Source organism: Mus pahari, chromosome 10 (assembly GCF_900095145.1).
Source record: "Mus pahari chromosome 10, PAHARI_EIJ_v1.1, whole genome shotgun sequence".
In the NCBI taxonomy this organism is placed as follows: domain Eukaryota; kingdom Metazoa; phylum Chordata; class Mammalia; order Rodentia; family Muridae; genus Mus; species Mus pahari.
Window position 1 is genome coordinate 10,035,693 of NC_034599.1, and position 16,517 is coordinate 10,052,209.

The following is a 16,517-nucleotide window of genomic DNA, read 5'->3' on the forward strand; positions in this document are numbered from 1 at the left end:
TCTCCAACAGTGGGAGGACTTCTCCAACAGTGAGAGGACGTCTCCAACAGTGAGAGGACTTCTCCAACAGTGAGAGGACTTCTCCAACAGTGAGAGGACGTCTCCAACAGTGAGAGGACTTCTCCAACAGTGAGAGGACTTCTCCAATAGTGAGAGGACTTACCGCTTTTCCCCCTCAGGCTTCCGCTCGCCTCCACTGTCAAAGTAGCTGCTTCATGCCTCCCAGAATAGAGCTGCAAGTCTGGGTAGAAGTAGGCGGGGTCCTCCAGAATCTGCACAGGATTGCTGGGGCTGTAGCAGATGGGGGGAGGAGCTGGCAGAAAGAGAATGATGTGTGTGTTAGTGCCAATCACGTGCCCCCCTTCCTGCGTGACTCATATCCCCCACATGGCAACTTGCAGTGTGACTCTGCCTATTTCATTCATAAAATTCCAAAGCTACTTCCCAGAACTGTCACAAATCCAGCCACCCACCAGGCTGACCCATGAGCTTCCAATGACCACTGAGCGAAGGCACAAAGCTGTCACCTAGGAACAGCACCCACAGTCTACCGTGGAACTGTGAGAGGCATGAGGTTTGCAATGGTCAAGGTAGAGGACAGAAACGCAGGAGTGGAGCAGGCCAGAGAAAGAAAAGTGAGAAGAACAGCTGTCTCTCCAAAAATATAGGATACAAGAAGGGGTGGCCACTTCACCGGGCCACGTGTCAGCAAGGGAATGTCCCAGGCTGAGACACAGTGTGCTCTGGCTCCCTGAGAGGCTGCTGAGTCTCATGTTGCAGTAGAACCAGTGACCTGGGCCTGGGCCTCCGCCAAGCCATGGCCACGCAAGGTCCCTTCTCTGCTACACACACACACACACACACACACACACACACACACACACACTAGTGCACTTCTTTTTCAAGTTACACTTGAGGTTACACTTAGACCCACAGCCACCAACCATGAGATCCCACTTCAGGGACACTGACAGCACATTTGCCAATTGTGGGAACTCTGGCCGATCCAGCCACTTTCCTTTCCTGCTCTGATATACCTCTGTGAGGAAGCCAAGATTAAAGCTCTGCTTTTTTTTTTTTTTTTTCTCAATTTACTCTGGAAAGTCTTGTTATTATTTATTAAGATCCTTGCCTGAAAGATAATTTCATTTGAAAATAAAAGAATAATGTTCAGAAATGGCTTCAAACCAGGCATTTGAAATTTCTTCCTGAGTTTTGCACAAGACCAGAGCTACTAGTGTCTCATGATGCCAAGGGCCAAAGATAGGACTATCACCCCCTCTCCCTGAGTCACTGTGCCTCAGAGGTGAAATACCATTTGTATGTGCTCACCATAGCATAGGTACATCTGACCCATAAAGATAAAATTATGATTTCTACTGCTGAAATGCTTACCTTGTAAGTTTAAAATAAAATAATTCTAATTGGGACTCTCACCTTAGAGATGATTACACACCAAGCATGAAGACATATTGTACCAAGATCACTCTAAAACTACACTCCTAAGGCAGCACTCACTGACTGCCCTGAGGAGAAGGGGGATCCCTTTCTGGGCCTCATCTTTTACAACCATAACTCTGAAAGCCTACAGCTAAAATTGGGTATTCTAGACAACTCTGATCTAAAGTCAATCCTGACACGGTTTCTAGCTGCATGAGTATCAAATTGAGGGGAACAAGGCATAGGCCTGGCTGCATATTAGAGACTTGGAGTACTTTTCAAATCCCACACAAAGTAGGGTCCAAGTAACTGTATTGTGTGCATGAGTATGTGTGTGTGTGTGTGTGTCTGTGTGCTTGAGTGTGGGTGTCTATGTACATGTGTTCATGAGCGTGTGTTTGTATATGTGTGTGTGTGTTTATCTTTGTGTGCCTGTGCTTGAGTGGGTTTGTATGGGTTTGTATGTGTGCATGTGTGTGTGCATGTGCATGAGTATGTGCACGTGTGTATGTGCATGTTTGTATGTGTATGTGTGCATGAGTGTTTATGAGTAAGTGTGTGTGCATAAGTGTGTGTATGAGTGTGTTGGTGTGTGTACATGAGTGTGTGTTTATATGAGTGTATGTGTGTGCATGAATGCGTGTATTTGTGTTTGTGAGCATGTGTGCACAAGTGAGTATATGTGCATGAGTATATGTGAGTATGTGTGCATGTGTTTCTGTGTATACGTGTTTGTGTATATATGTGTGCATGTGTGTGTGCATGCATACCTGCATATGTGTATGTGCATGTGTGTGTGTATGCATGTGTGTTTTTGTGCACATCTGTGCATGAGTATGTGGGTATGTATATGTACATGCCTGCATATGTATATGTGTATGTGGGTGCATGTGGGTACACATGTGTTTGTGTGTGTGTATGTTTGTGTGCTTGAGTCTGTGTATGCGTGAGTGTGTGTGTGAGCATGCGTGTGTATGCTGAGAACTGAACTCAGTGTCTTGTACATACTAGGAAGCGTTTACCACTGACTGAGCTATATGATAGAGGTCTTACTAAGTTGTCAGACCGGTCTAAACTCAACTCAATTCTGTGGTTCAGGAAATCCTGAACAGGCAGCCCCCTGCCTCTACCTTCAGACTCGCTCAGATTGCAGCCAAGTGCCACTAGGCTGAGCCAGAGGGCCGCGTTTTCTAAAGCTCTCAAAATGACTACAATGTGGGGAATGCTGGGGATTCCTAAGCTAAAGGGAAAGTGGGGTACATCAGGGACAAAATAAACAACAAAACCCAGCTGCCCACCCTTGCCCTGCAGGCTCCTGTACCAAGTAGACATGCGAGGGTTGGGCGGAGTCAAGAGCTCACATGCTCCAATCAAAGTGTGGTGTTTTCTTAAAATCGGGTGGGGTCAGAAATGGTGTGGGGCAGCGTGCAACAACTTTACAGGCTATTGTCTAGCTGAGTGCCTATGAGACCAAGCTTTGAATACAACGAAGACATGGATGTGTACAAGAGGAGCGAGAGGATGTGCACACTTTTAATATAGCTCCCACAGTGGGCCTTGCATTAGCCATCTCGGCCATCACGGCCACAGCAGCATTCATAGCAGTCATTTCTCTCCAGCTTCCCTGTGGCTGGCCATGAAAAGGTGAGCTCAGGAGCTACAAGCCACAGACCGGTAGTCTTTAAAGGGACCTGTGTTCAGAGAACACCAAAGAGGCACTGCCTTTTACTACATGGTCATCAATGAAAAAAAACTAGTGAAAGCACACACATACACACACACACACACACGCACACACATGGATGGACAGACGGACTAGTGGACAGACAGAAGGATGCTGTGCCCTGTTATATGGGCGCTCAAGACATCTTTCACACATACACGGGTTTATACATTTAGCAACAGACATTCTCATGGCTGCCAGGGTCTGGGTGCTGAGGGAAGGAAAGAGGATCCACAGACAAGAAAAGAGGCCCTGCAGATGAACAGGCTAAGGTGGTTTATTCCAGTCCAGCAAGAAACAGCTGGGCTATCCCAGAACTGTCCCTGCCTAAGGAACCAAGGTCAACATCACACCAGGAACCGTGACAGTGATGCGTATCTCGAAGTCTGGATCAGATTCCTGGGTCTGAGAGCAAATGTCTACATAATCTTGGGTCCTGTCCCATGTGTTCCTATGCCTTATTGACCATTTTAGTCTATCATCTTGAACGGAGACCTTCTCCAGCAAGAATTCATTCCTCCTCCTCCTCCTCCTCCTTCTTTTTTAAAGCAAATAGCTGGTCCAAGGATATGTGAAATAAGATCCTGGAAGCAGACACAGCCTGAGAAGAAGGCTGTTTTCTTTGCTGGCACTTCCTCATGGGGAGCAGGAGCTTCAAGAAGCCACAAAGCCTTCCAGACACGGCTACCACCCAGAAGGCCCCTGCACGCCTGGCTCAGACCCAGAGACCAACAACCCTGCCAGAGTAGGGAGATGAAGGGCCTCTCACGGCTTGCTGGCTCAGCACTGTGTCTGTACGGCACGGCTGTGTGGAGGGGCTTCGTAAGGACTATGTCCACACAAGGCCCCCCTGTCTAAATAGGCCACTTACAGTTACTAACCTCTTGGAGGCCAGACCCTCTGCTGAGGGTTTTGGACACCAGACCAAAGCACTGAAAAGTAGGCCAAGGTCAGCATGGGGCTCCAGGTCTCTGGGGAAGTGGTCTGAGGCCCACGGAGCTCCCAGTGTCTTACCAGAAGGGAAGGCAAGGGTCTCCACTGCTGTGCTCTGGAATTCTAGAGAGTTCAGTGTCTCCAGACTGACAACCGCCCGATCCCCGCCCCCTTCACTCCCATCCTGAGCTCCAGTGCTTCTGGCTCTCTCTGGAGGTACTGGAAACATACTTCCCTTCACACTTCTACACTGTCTTTTCCTTTGCGACTGTCCTCCGGGGCCTGCAGGTGACACAACCCAACCAAGACCTTTTCTCTCTAGCTTGAAAACAGATGCACAGATAATAAAGGGTGTTAAAGAAAAATGACTTAGAAGGAAAGAGGCAGGGCAGGGGACTGTAAGCACCGTCACAGCTCCATTCCTGTGCTAACTGGTGGGCTCCCCAGAGGCAGAGCCAGAATCTATCACCATGCCAACTGAGCAGGCTCAGAAAGCCCCCTTAAGGTTTAAACTCTAGATGTCAGTCTCCAACTGCCGTCCAACACACACACACACACACACACACAGCACATGAGGCACGGGGACACTGGTACATCTCTGTCCTTAAGTTCCTTTCCACAAGCCACATCTTGCATACATAACCTTCTGGGATAACACTTCAAGGTCAGACTTTTATTTCCAACACTGTCAATCATCAGGCTCCTCCTCTGGCTCTCAGTAGTCTTCCTGAGTTCCTCTGCATCCCTGCATCCTGTGAACACATCACCTTCATCCTCCCAGTACTACCCCTGTCCTGAGTTCCTCTGCATCCCTGCATCCTGTGAACACATCACCTTCATCCTCCCAGTACTACCCCTGTTGTCTCACACACTCCCTTCAATTGCTTTAAATTCTCAGTAAAGCCTCCTCCAAGTGCCTCCACTTCCAGGCACAGCACCTCCACAGTCTGCAAGCAGCCTAGGCTTGGAGGACACAGAGCTTACCACTTACCATCCGCAGCTCAGGACTCGGAGACAGGTAAGGTAGGGAGCTGCTACCGCCCTCGTGAAGACAGCACCTTGGAAGACATGCTGTGTCATGGCATGCACAGTTAAGTGTATTCTCTGACTACACAGAGAAGAAAGCTGTGTTCTCTGGGACACTCTCAGTACCACATAGTTTAAAGAAAATGTTAGCAGTCCCTCTCTGACCTCTCTGCGAGTTTCCGATAGCTCCACGACCCTTCAGCATCCTAGAATGTGGGGATGTTTCCTGTCCCCTTTGCAGTTAATACTGGCACTTTGGGGTCTACAGGCCAGAGGCCCTTTCCTCAAAGATGCCTCTGATGCTGGGCAGTGGTGGCGCACGCCTTTAATCCCAGCACTCGGGAGGCAGAGGCAGGCAGATTTCTGAGTTCGAGGCCAGCCTGGACTACAGAGTGAGTTCCAGGACAGCCAGGGCTACACAGAGAAACCCTGTCTCGAAAAACCAAAATAAAAAGATGCCTCTGACAGAAGGACAATAGCCAGGTGTCACCAATTTTCACAACTTCCTGCTAGTTCCATATCATCTAAAGTTTCCCACGCGCCTCAGAACTTCTTCACCACCAGATCACCGCCACCTCTAACCATAACAGACACATCGAACACCAAAACCAACTCTGCAGCTTCTACCTCATCTACCGGAGGACGACGGAATTTGCTGAGTGTGGCAAAGCCTCACAGCTGAAGTCTGTGACCTGGCTTGGCTCAGGAAGAACTGGAAGTTTTCCTGAGGTGTGGAATACCCCACTCAAGGAGATTCACACTTGAAAACATCGGCTGCAAGGGAAGTGGAAAGCCCAAGAACGGAAGAAAAGGGATGAGCCAAATCACAGCACAGGAACCTGAGACCAGGTGAGACCTGCAAAGCCAGCCTCCTTACACCTGACACAACACACCTGACGCAACACACCTGACACAACACACCTGACACAACACACCTGACGCAACACACCTGCACACAACACACACCTGCTCACCACACACACCTGTTCACATAACACACACCTACATACAACACACCTGCACACAACACATCTGCTCATAACACACAACTGTGCCCAACACACACCTGTTCACATGACACACCTACATACAACACACCTGCTCACCACACACACCTGTTCACATGACACACACCTACATACAACACATCTGCTCACAACACACACTTGTGCACACACAATGTGCATTTCCTCTTAGGAAATGCACATTGCCTTCTCTTTCTCTTTGTCCCTGGAAAACATGAGTGAAACACAGGGTTTAGCGTGGGTAGTAACAAATGAGGCTCCCATGAATCTCGGCCCCATACAAGGCATGGTCTTCCAAACTGGCATCAGACTGGAATCCTATTCCATGGGCCAAGCCTTCTACTCCAGAAAACACAAGAAATCAGTACAGTGATGCCTGTTTAATTTAGACTCCCTCTAAGGGAAATGTGTGATAACTAATATTAAACCTGCCTAAAGTTTAACTTAGCTTACTTAGAAATGTTTCTGATACATTATCAGAACCAAAGTGCTGGACATGCTCAAGAACAGTGTGTACACACTATAGGAGCTGTAAATACAAAGAAATAAGAGAGCAGGCCCTTGCCCTTAAGATACCAGGGTTTGCTTCTAGAGAACTCCATGCACCAGATCCCACTGGAGAGCCAGTGCACTGATAAAGAAGCATACGGCTTTGGAGGACCAGGAGTGATGGCTGCCTAGAGGCAGAGGGGTGCCATCTGGCGTCGCTCCATGGCGTCACGATGATAGAAACGGAAGAAACTTAAGGGATGTCTGTCTAGCATGGGAGATACAGAGTGTGGGATTGAGTCAAGCCAATGCTTCTTATATTAACAACAGATAATCCAGGCAGCGTGAGGCTCAGGGGTCAGGGCAGGGAAACCACAGGAGCAGACCTCACCCTGAGCATCTAGAGAGCGTTGTCACAGTTCTTGGACATTGTTTTCACAACAGAACTGGGAGACTATTACTGTAACCTGCAACTGTGAGTTAAAAACCGACTTCCCTCCTCAACTGCTTTCTATAAGGGCTTTTATCACAGTAACAAACACGGAAGTAGGACAAATGCCCCTTGTTCCACTGACAATGGCAAGTTCCTGCTGCTCATTTTTGAGAAACCATTGACCAAATACCAACATCAGAAAAGCCACTGCTTGCCCATTGTTCTTCCATGAAATTTTAATTTTCACGTTTGGGTCCATGGTTAAGAGCACCAGTTGTTCCAGCAGAGGACCTGGGTTGGATTTCCAGCACCCACAGGGCAGCTCACAAAAGTCTACAACTCCAGCTCCAGAGGATATGATGCCCTCTGTTGGCCTTTGTGAATACTGCACACACGTGGTACACTTAATATACAGGAAGATAAATACTCATACACATAAATGCATCTCTCTTTTTTCAACTTTCCCGTTGAAATCAGTTCATTAACTGTGCATTCCTCCACCTCTGGAAAGAGGCAGTTCCTGTTCTTCCTGGACACAGGATGCTAAACAGTACTCACGTTTGAGATTTGACTACATTAAGCATCTACACTGCTAGAACTAGAATGTTCTTAAGTGAAGGCACTTAAATTTCATTTTCTGTGTACAGAATAAATTGTCTCTGGCTCTGGAACAGTCAAGTGTGGCACTCTGACTACTGCTAGGGTCACCGCAGAGATACCACAGCACCGTTTCTGCACCCAGAACAGATGTCAATATGCAGAGAAGAAGTACAGTGCATAGGACTGCTAGGACAGTGGTGTTTAGGCCCCGGGAATCTCCCAGGGTTCCCCAGAGCACTCTGAGAAGCATGCTTCTATACCACACACTTTCCCATCCCTCCAAGGATTATGTCGCTAAGAGGTGAAGTGTAAGCATTTTAAGATGAAATGCTGAAAAGAGTCTGTAATGAGAAATGGGTTCTCTCAGCCCAGGCACAGAGGTACGCCTAGCACCCCTGGCGATCACTGAGGAAGGCAGACTGAACTCTGTCAGATGAGGGGAACCCTGTGGCTGCAGGACAGCACAGCACAAGACAGACAGTCGGTCCCCCAGCTGATCCTGCAGGAAAGCTCATGAGCAAGAACTCGGGCCAACAGGGATTACTTCCCAGGGTGAAGGAGAGGCTCCACGACACACCCTGCTCTTAGGAAACAGGAAAGACACTGAGGTGACTCACCCAAGAGAAAACCATGACACCAGGGCAGAGTGACTGACGAGGAAAGAGAATGACTGTCACAGAACACCAGCATAGAAAGAGGAAGACAAAAAAAAGATAGAACAGCCAAAGATGTGCATGCTTTGGGCTTTGTTTTGCCAAATCTGCTTCTTGGTGCCGAAGTCCTGGTCCCACACTTCATCCACTATGACTCCTGACAGCAGACGTAAGATTTTTTTTTTTACCTAAACAGTAAATGAACATCCTCACAACCATGACTTAGGCTGCAGTGATCTCTAAGTGAGACAAGGGTTATGCATGGTTCCAGTACAGAGCAAGTGCTCAGTAAACTTTACACCATTAGATAGAATTCAGGAAACTCGTGTTCACAAAGTGATCACAGGAAACTGGGGAGATGGTTGTCTCAAAAAAAAAAAAAAAAAAAGGAGAGCAAAGTAAAGGAAACCTGGAGTTCTCCAGATACTCTTTCAGACCCTCCACATTACCCGGCTACTGTGCCGTGCAAGTCCAGAGCCAAGTGGTCTACAGAGGTATTAGAAGCCAGGATCTAAGGGCCACAGACCCTCACAGCTTGGGGACCACAGGGTGGCTGCGTGGGGTGGGACACACCTGCCTTCTGCCTTGCAAAAACCAAAACAAAAACCAACCCCCTCATGAGCCTTTGCTCTAACTTTTCTGTTCACCTGTGGCACAACGCTTGGCCAGCATGCATGAGGTTCTAGGTTCAATCCCTGAAGGCAGAAAAAAAATGTATGTAGAGAATAAGGTAGAGTGATTAAGGGTGGCATCTGACTTTTGACCTCCACATGCACATACATATATGTGTGTGAATGTCAACATATAAACATGCACATGAAAATATATAAACAAAAAAATGTAAGTTTCATGGGAGCAGACAGCTGGAACTCATCCAGTATCTGGTACAGGAAGACCCTAAATATTGTTTTTATCGTGCCTGCTCCTGTTCCATTACAGTTGCTGTGATAAAAATATTCCCACAGCAAGCATCTTGGCAGAGATTTTATTGCCCTACAATTCTAGGTAACGGCTCATAATAGCAGGGAAGTCACAGTGGTAGAAGCTTGAGACTATTGGCCACTCCATATCTACACTCAAGAGTTCGGGGCAGGTGGGGCACAAATGCACCAATGCCCCCTGCTGGCTGCTCAGTTAGCTTTGTTTACTCTTACACAGGGCAGGACCTGGACTAGGGGATGGGGCCACCCACAGTGGGCTGGGTCAGTTAACAAGTCAGTCTCCCGCAGGCAACATGATCCAAATAATTCCTCAGTATGATTCTAGGTTGTGTCAAGTTCACAGTAATTACGTCAGTACCCTCATCGAGTTGTCCACTTGAGTCTCTACTTCATACTCAGCGTGGTGACAGTCTATTCACTCATTCAGCAAATACTTATAAAGTAAATGCTTCTTCAATCAATTACTCTTCTATTGTTGTGGCAAAATAACCGAGAAAGAAGAAGGTAAGGAAGAGAGGGTTTATTCTAATTTACAATTCAGTGGCATAGAGTCCATCATAGAGGGAAATGGTTGGTGGCAGAAACACTGAGGCAGTAGTAGTAATGTGTCCACAGTCAGGAAGCAAGGCATGAACAGGAAGTAGAACTGGGCTATGAAGCATCAGGGTCCGCCTCCAGTGACTCACTTCCTCTAGTGAGGCTCCACCCTCAACCGTTTCAGACCCTTTCAAAATATCTATAGCAGCTTGGGACACCAAGTGTTCAAATACCTCTGGGGATACTTCATATTCCAATTTCTGTATCCTTTTTTGCTTAACTTGTCTAAAAACAAGAAATATCACCACAGGAATGCTTAGCAGATATCTTCCTCCAAAAGGGAAAATGAAAATTCTACAAGTAAACTTCAGGAACAAATTTATAATTATTGCCCTAAAATTAAAAAACAAACAAACAAACCTACTACCCTTGAGCTAGAGAGATGGCTCAGTAAGTAAAGTGCTTGTCACACAAGCATAAGGACAAATGTTCACACCTCCACCATCCACATAAAAAGCCTGAGCAGGAAGCTGGCCTGCAATTCCCGTCAGAAGACTCCGAGTCAGGCAGCTCTCTGGAGCCCCGGGCTGCCCTTCTAGCCAACCCAGCTCAGCCAGAGACGGAAACCAGGGTGGGGGGCAACGGGGGAAGACACAACACTTCCCTTGAGTGGATGCACACACACACACACACACACACACACACACACAAGCTGCCTCAGCACTACAGACCTGTTCACTTTATGAGCTGCCTTTATTTAAATCTCTGCTTTGTGCTCCTAAGCTAATAAAATAATCTTAGTCACTGAGTAAATGTCACCAGAATATAAATATGTGTTTTATTTCTTTTTTCCCCTCCAAACTCCTGGAATTTACTTTGGTTGAAAATGCAGAAACTTCACAGTTTTGAAACTAATCTCATTTTTTAAACTCAGAACTAAGAAAATATGAATCTCAGAGTAAAGCATTTAGACCTATTCTTACTTTCCTGCTCTATACGTCCCAGGGTCATATGGAAATCTGTTTATGTGATCTGAAAACAGCAGCAGCCCGGGAATGGCTGGCCTTAATTCTCCAGTGACCATAATTCCACAGATCTGAAAAAGTGCATTTCTAGTATGGCTGTCCTTAAATCTTTCAACTTTCCCCTAAATCTCCAGGATGAGCAATGAAAATAATGTCAGAGATACTCGTGTGTGTGTGTGTGTGTGTGTGTGTGTGTGTGTGTGTGTGTGTGTGTGTGCATTCCCAGGGAAACAGGCTTTACCAGAGAAGTAATCCTTCCACAGAGCCCCCAGATGGAGGGGACTGGCTAATGAAAAACGTGGTTCCAAAGCCCTTAAGGAACGGAAAGGGAGAGGCTTGCCTCAAACCTGCATCCCTGACCCACTCCTGAGCACAGTCCCCAAGGCTGCCCCTAAGTGCACAGCAGCAGCAGCAGCAGCAGCAGGGCAGGAAACACCTCCTTTCTCGCTAGCTCCTGGCAAACCAATCCTGTAAGATGAGCTGGCAACCTAACGTCCTTGTCTAGCTTGGTCTGTTCTGAGATGATGAAGGTAAAGAGGGAAGAAACAGAGAGAGTACAGGACAGCTCAGAGGCCTGGGAGCCAGCAGCAGAAGCTGCCATGTGGTACCTGTGGCAAGCAGGAGCTGGGGAGCTTCAGCACCAAGCCCTTCTCTGGTTGTTGCTGTCACCATCTGTCAACGTGCCTCTACAACACTGTGATTCAGAATCCCCAAGACACTCAGGTCACTGACTTGTTCCCCGCAGGGAACTCCTCCATGTGTCTATACAACCATAACTACGTAGTCCTTAGCATGCGCAGAGGGGGTTGGCGGCCTTTCTAGCACCAGGAGAGATGGCCCACAGCAAATCCAGACACTGCTTGAAAGACACATCAAGGATGCACAAGAGCATTTTTTTTAAAAGGTTCTGGAGAGACAGAGAACAGGAGACCAGTCAGGAGCACTCACTGCTCTTCTAGAGAACTCTAGTTCCGCTCTCAGGACACACATCAGGAAGCTTACAACTCCGTAACCCAAGCCCTAGAGAACCCGAGGCTGCTGGCCTCCATAGGCGCCTGCACATAGCCTCTCACAGACACACACGCGCACACGAAATTAAAATACAATGTTTTAGAACCTTACTTTGCACACCTTGCCTCTGTCTCCTCTGTAGAGCTTTCATACTCCTTGTCCTACCTCAACTCCACGCTCACGTGAGCATATAAATATTTAGCAACTCCATTTATTTGACAGAGACAGTGTGTCTTTTCTCAGGCAGTCTAACCTGTCCACAGTGGCACAGGCGCAGACCTGGCATGTCCTCTGAGTGCCAAGAGATGGGTAGAGAAGAGGAAATGGTGTATGGGAGAGAGTGTGATCAGAGACACCTGAGCAGAAAGCACAGCGACGCCCACCGCTCACCTCAGAAACCAGCCATTCCAAATGCAGCCTTTCAAATCGAGGCAAACTCCATTGCATAGAGGGCTGCTTCAAGCCAGGCCCAACTTAAAGGTAGAGAGCATGGCTGAAGGTGCGTTAAAAACACAAAGTCCTGGGCCCTCCTGCGGCCTCCTGGGACAGAGTAGCTCCTAGGGCTGGCCTGGCACCTGGTGGTGTAACAAGCCTCCCAACAGGCTGCTCCGTGCCCTCCTCAGGATGGAAACAAAAATCCGGGTCACTGAGGAAAAGGAAGCAGGGCTGCTGGTCAGGAGGCTCAGGAGGCCCTGGTCACATCCTGGCTGACTCCAGCCTGGGGCAGCGGCGGCCGCACATCCTGACACCTGCTGAGGTCAGCATGGGAAGGGCATCTTTCTCTACTCCCTCCTTGTTTTTAAAAGGAAAATGGCTGGTTCTGCAGAAGGAACTAGATTCTGAATACAGCATCCTAGCTTCCAACACCACTTGATTGATGTTTGAAGCAGTGCCCCAAGCTGAAGGAAGAGGGGCTTCTGTAAGAATACACACAACAACACACAACTTTATACAACAGTCTGCTTTCCCGCTGTTTGGGTAAAGTTTTTCATTACATATATTTTATCTGGTGGGAGCAGCAAATGCCATCCCACCCTGTGGGGGTCAGAGGCCAACTTCCAGGAACTTTCCCTCCTCCCACCATACGGGTCCCCAGGGAGGAACTCAGGTCACCAGGCTTGGTGGCAGTGTCTTTACCCAGTGAGCCGTCCCATCAGCACTTCCTGCTGTTTTATGCCTTTACAGCAGGCTCCATTGTGTCCAGCACTGAGCTAAGTATGACCTATATCTTATCTAGTTTTTTTTCCCTCATGCGACTCTGAGATACAGGCGCTGTCTTCAACCCCACTTTACCCAAGGCTTCAGCAGGTAAAGGTCCTCAATTGGCCATGTCAGCGAGTAACCCTCATACTTGGGAGACACACAGAGATTGCCATGAGTTGGAGATCCTACACTTCAGCCTTTCTATGTGGGAGGTTCAGGTCATAAAGCCAGAAAAGGGACCACGAAGGGGAAAAGAGGACTTATGGAAGAGGTAAGAGAAGAAAGACCATGATAGAATGTGTTGGAGTTATTCCTATGAGGGAATGGATGGGAGGCAAGAGTGTGGGAGAGGAGGGCCAACAGAAACAGTGTCTGAAAGCCAGAATCAAATCACAGTTCATGCTAAATGTGTTTAAATGGGGTTTAGTAAGCAAGTGTACCTGCTGCCAAGGTTGACAGACTGAGTTCCACCCCAGAACTCACACAATAAAAAGGAGGGAACCACTCCACATGCACACACACCTACACACACACACACACACACACACACACACACATGCACAAATAAATTAATAATTGTTTGCAAGTAGAAATAAATCAAGGTCAACACTAAGACTCGCAGTCTTTAAAAGACATAATTTACAATTTAAATGTAAAGAGTAAACATGTGAAAAGCAAGCACAGGCAGTCTGGGGACACGGGCTGAGGCAAGAGACCCTTAGGAGGGACAAACACCAAAAACACTATGCATAAAGAAAAAAATCAGTTAGTTGGACTTTACCAAAATTATAGACTTAGTTTTTCAAAATGGTTCCAGAAGGAGGGGGAAAGGAGAAACCCACACTGCGGGAGAAGATGTACGCCACAGACATGCGCTCCACACAAAGAACGATTGGAGCCCAGGAGGAAAATAAACAACCCAGTTAGGAAAGAGGCACACAGCAAAGGGGCCTTTCCCCACAGAGGGCAGCACATAAGCAGAGAGGATGCGCAAGTCTGTAGGCATGGGGAAAGACAAATAAAAGGCACAGTAAGCTAACAGCACCTATTAAAACACCTACTGGGACAGCTAAAATAAAAACCAGTGACATCAGGTGGTCAGCATGCAGAAAAGCCAGGTGTGTGCTCTGCAGGGAGAAATCTAAAATAAAGCACCTACTAGGGGAAAATTAGCAATCATTTTATCAAAAGCATGGTTGCTGTATAACCTAGCCTCCTGGGTACTTATCTGAAATGGTGAAAAAAAAAAATACATCCACACGAAACCCTACTTGTGAGCGTCCACAAAAACCTTATCGGGAATAAACAAACACTGAAAGTAACCCAGGTGACCTTTAACAGGTGAGTGGCCAAACCACAGTGCATCCAGACCTTGGAATAATACTCGGGCAATAAAAATGAACAAGCCATTGATACCAAAGCAAAACTTCTGGTGGATCTCATAGGAATGGCAAAGAATAAGGAGCCAATCTCAAAGGTTCCATGTGTTGAGGATTTGTTTACATAAAGCAAAATATGACAAATTTGTGGGGAATTATGAATAGGTGAGGTAGCACTATGGTTCAGGGACAGTGTGGGCGGGAGGAAAACGTGAGTGCCACCATATTCAGGGGACAGGAGGAGCCCCCGGAGAGGGAGTAGCTCTGCACCTTGACATGGGGCTGGATTCATAGTGCATGGGAGGTGCACACACAATACATGTGCAGGCAGACTAAAGACCCTGGATAGGTTCTGAGGACTGCAGCACCTGTGTCACGTGAGTTCTGCTAGGGCACCATGACGATGTAATGGTCACCAGAAGAGGAGACCAGTACCCTGGACCTCAACATTCTCTGAAACAATTGTAATTTCGAATGGAAAGTGAAGACAGAGTGGACCACAGACGTTTTAGAGATGACAGACAGAAATGCTGGCCTAAAGCTGCAGTGCTGGCCAGAGGGGGAAACGGTCGAACATGCTCAGCAACACAGCCTTTAAAAAGCTGTGCTCAGAGACTTAACAGGGACAAGTTCCTAACTCTCATTCCTCCACTTCCTCCTCAACAGGAAGGGGAAAGACCAAAACCTAAAACTCCTGATTGTTGAGCCTCTTGGGGTGGCTGGGGAGTTCTGCCCAGAGCATGTTGGTGACTGTCCCCTAGGGTTTCACAAGTGACAGGAGAGTTCTTCCTGGACCCAGCACAAGATCCAAGAGCACCAATGGCTCCCTTCCAGAAAAATATTGTATACTGAGCCATCTACCATTGCCAGGTGTACATAGAACCTCTCCTCCAAGACAGAGCAAAGGCAAACCAACAGGATAAAAAATCTCTAGGCAAACACAGAAAATCCTCCTCAATAACCTCAGACAACTATTTCCAGCAAACTCCGTAATCAGGTACATCCTCTGGCCTGACCTGCCGGACCCTTGCTTTTCAAGGATTCTGTCATCTTCTGAATTCTGCGTGAGAAGAACCCTCCAATGTTAATGAAACATTCAAAATACTACAAAATCTCCTGGCCTGAGCTTCCAAATGCACAGGCACACGCAGAACCCAGGCAGGAAAGAATGCTATTTGAGAAAACTTTGGTAAACTTTCGAAGTATTAGCAGTTCTCACAGAGCTCAACAAATTGGTCTGAAAAAAAATCAAAGCCCTGTACTGTGTTCCCTTGATCTGTGTCGCTGGGCGTTGAAGACCTGTGCGCTGTGGCGTTATCCTCTTCAAAGCACTTTCACAAACACCACAAACACCCCAGAAGACACAAAGCGCATCCAGAGAAAGCACTTCGGCAGCTCCGTTCTCCCAGCAGAGCCCCTACCTACCTCCTGGCCTCTGGGGTCACACAACTGGGTGGGTCTGGACAAGTGGCCTGGAAGCAACATTCTCCACAGGCAGAGACCTTCCCAGAAAAGCACTCAGGTTTCTATCTTCATGTGCTGCTGCTGCTGTAAGATGCTTTTAAACGCTTCAGTCTCCACACGCTCTTCAATCCGCTGACCGCCTCCAGCACACAGTGACCGCCTCCAGCATACAGTGACACCCCCAGCACACAGTGACCCCCTCCAGCATACAGTGACCCCCTCCAGCACACAGTGACACCCCCAGAACACAGTGACACTCTCCAGCACACAGTGATACCCCCCAGCACACAGTGACACTTCCCAGCACTCAGTGATTCCCTCCAGAACACTGTGACACCCCAGCACACAGTGACACCCCCAGCACAGTGACACCCCCAGCACACAGTGACACCCTCCAGAACACTGACACCTCCAGCACACAGTGACCCCCTCCAGCACACAGTGACACTCTCCAGCACACAGTGAGACCCCCAGCACACAGTGACACTCTCCAGCACACAGTGACACCCCCCAGCACACAGTGATACCCTCTAGCACACAGTGACACCCCCAGCACACAGTGACCCCCTCCAGCACACAGTGACACCCCCCATCACACAGTGATACCCTCTAGCACACAGTGACACCCCCAGCAC

General features: G+C 47.9%; 1 protein-coding gene across 4 annotated transcripts in view; it reads right to left on the reverse strand.

Moving 5' to 3' along the window:
• The window catches only part of Amotl1 (angiomotin like 1), an 89,175-nt gene that overhangs the window by 51,852 nt on the left and 20,806 nt on the right, over positions 1-16,517 (reverse strand). For all 4 annotated transcript variants that reach the window (XM_029543273.1, XM_029543272.1, XM_029543271.1 and 1 more), the window contains exon 2: positions 164-313. Coding sequence is in view for 1 of the 4 variants with exons in the window: in XM_029543271.1 (XP_029399131.1) it covers positions 164-313 (150 nt within the window). In the remaining 3 variants the exon portion in view is untranslated. The remainder of the gene's footprint in view (positions 1-163; positions 314-16,517) is intronic.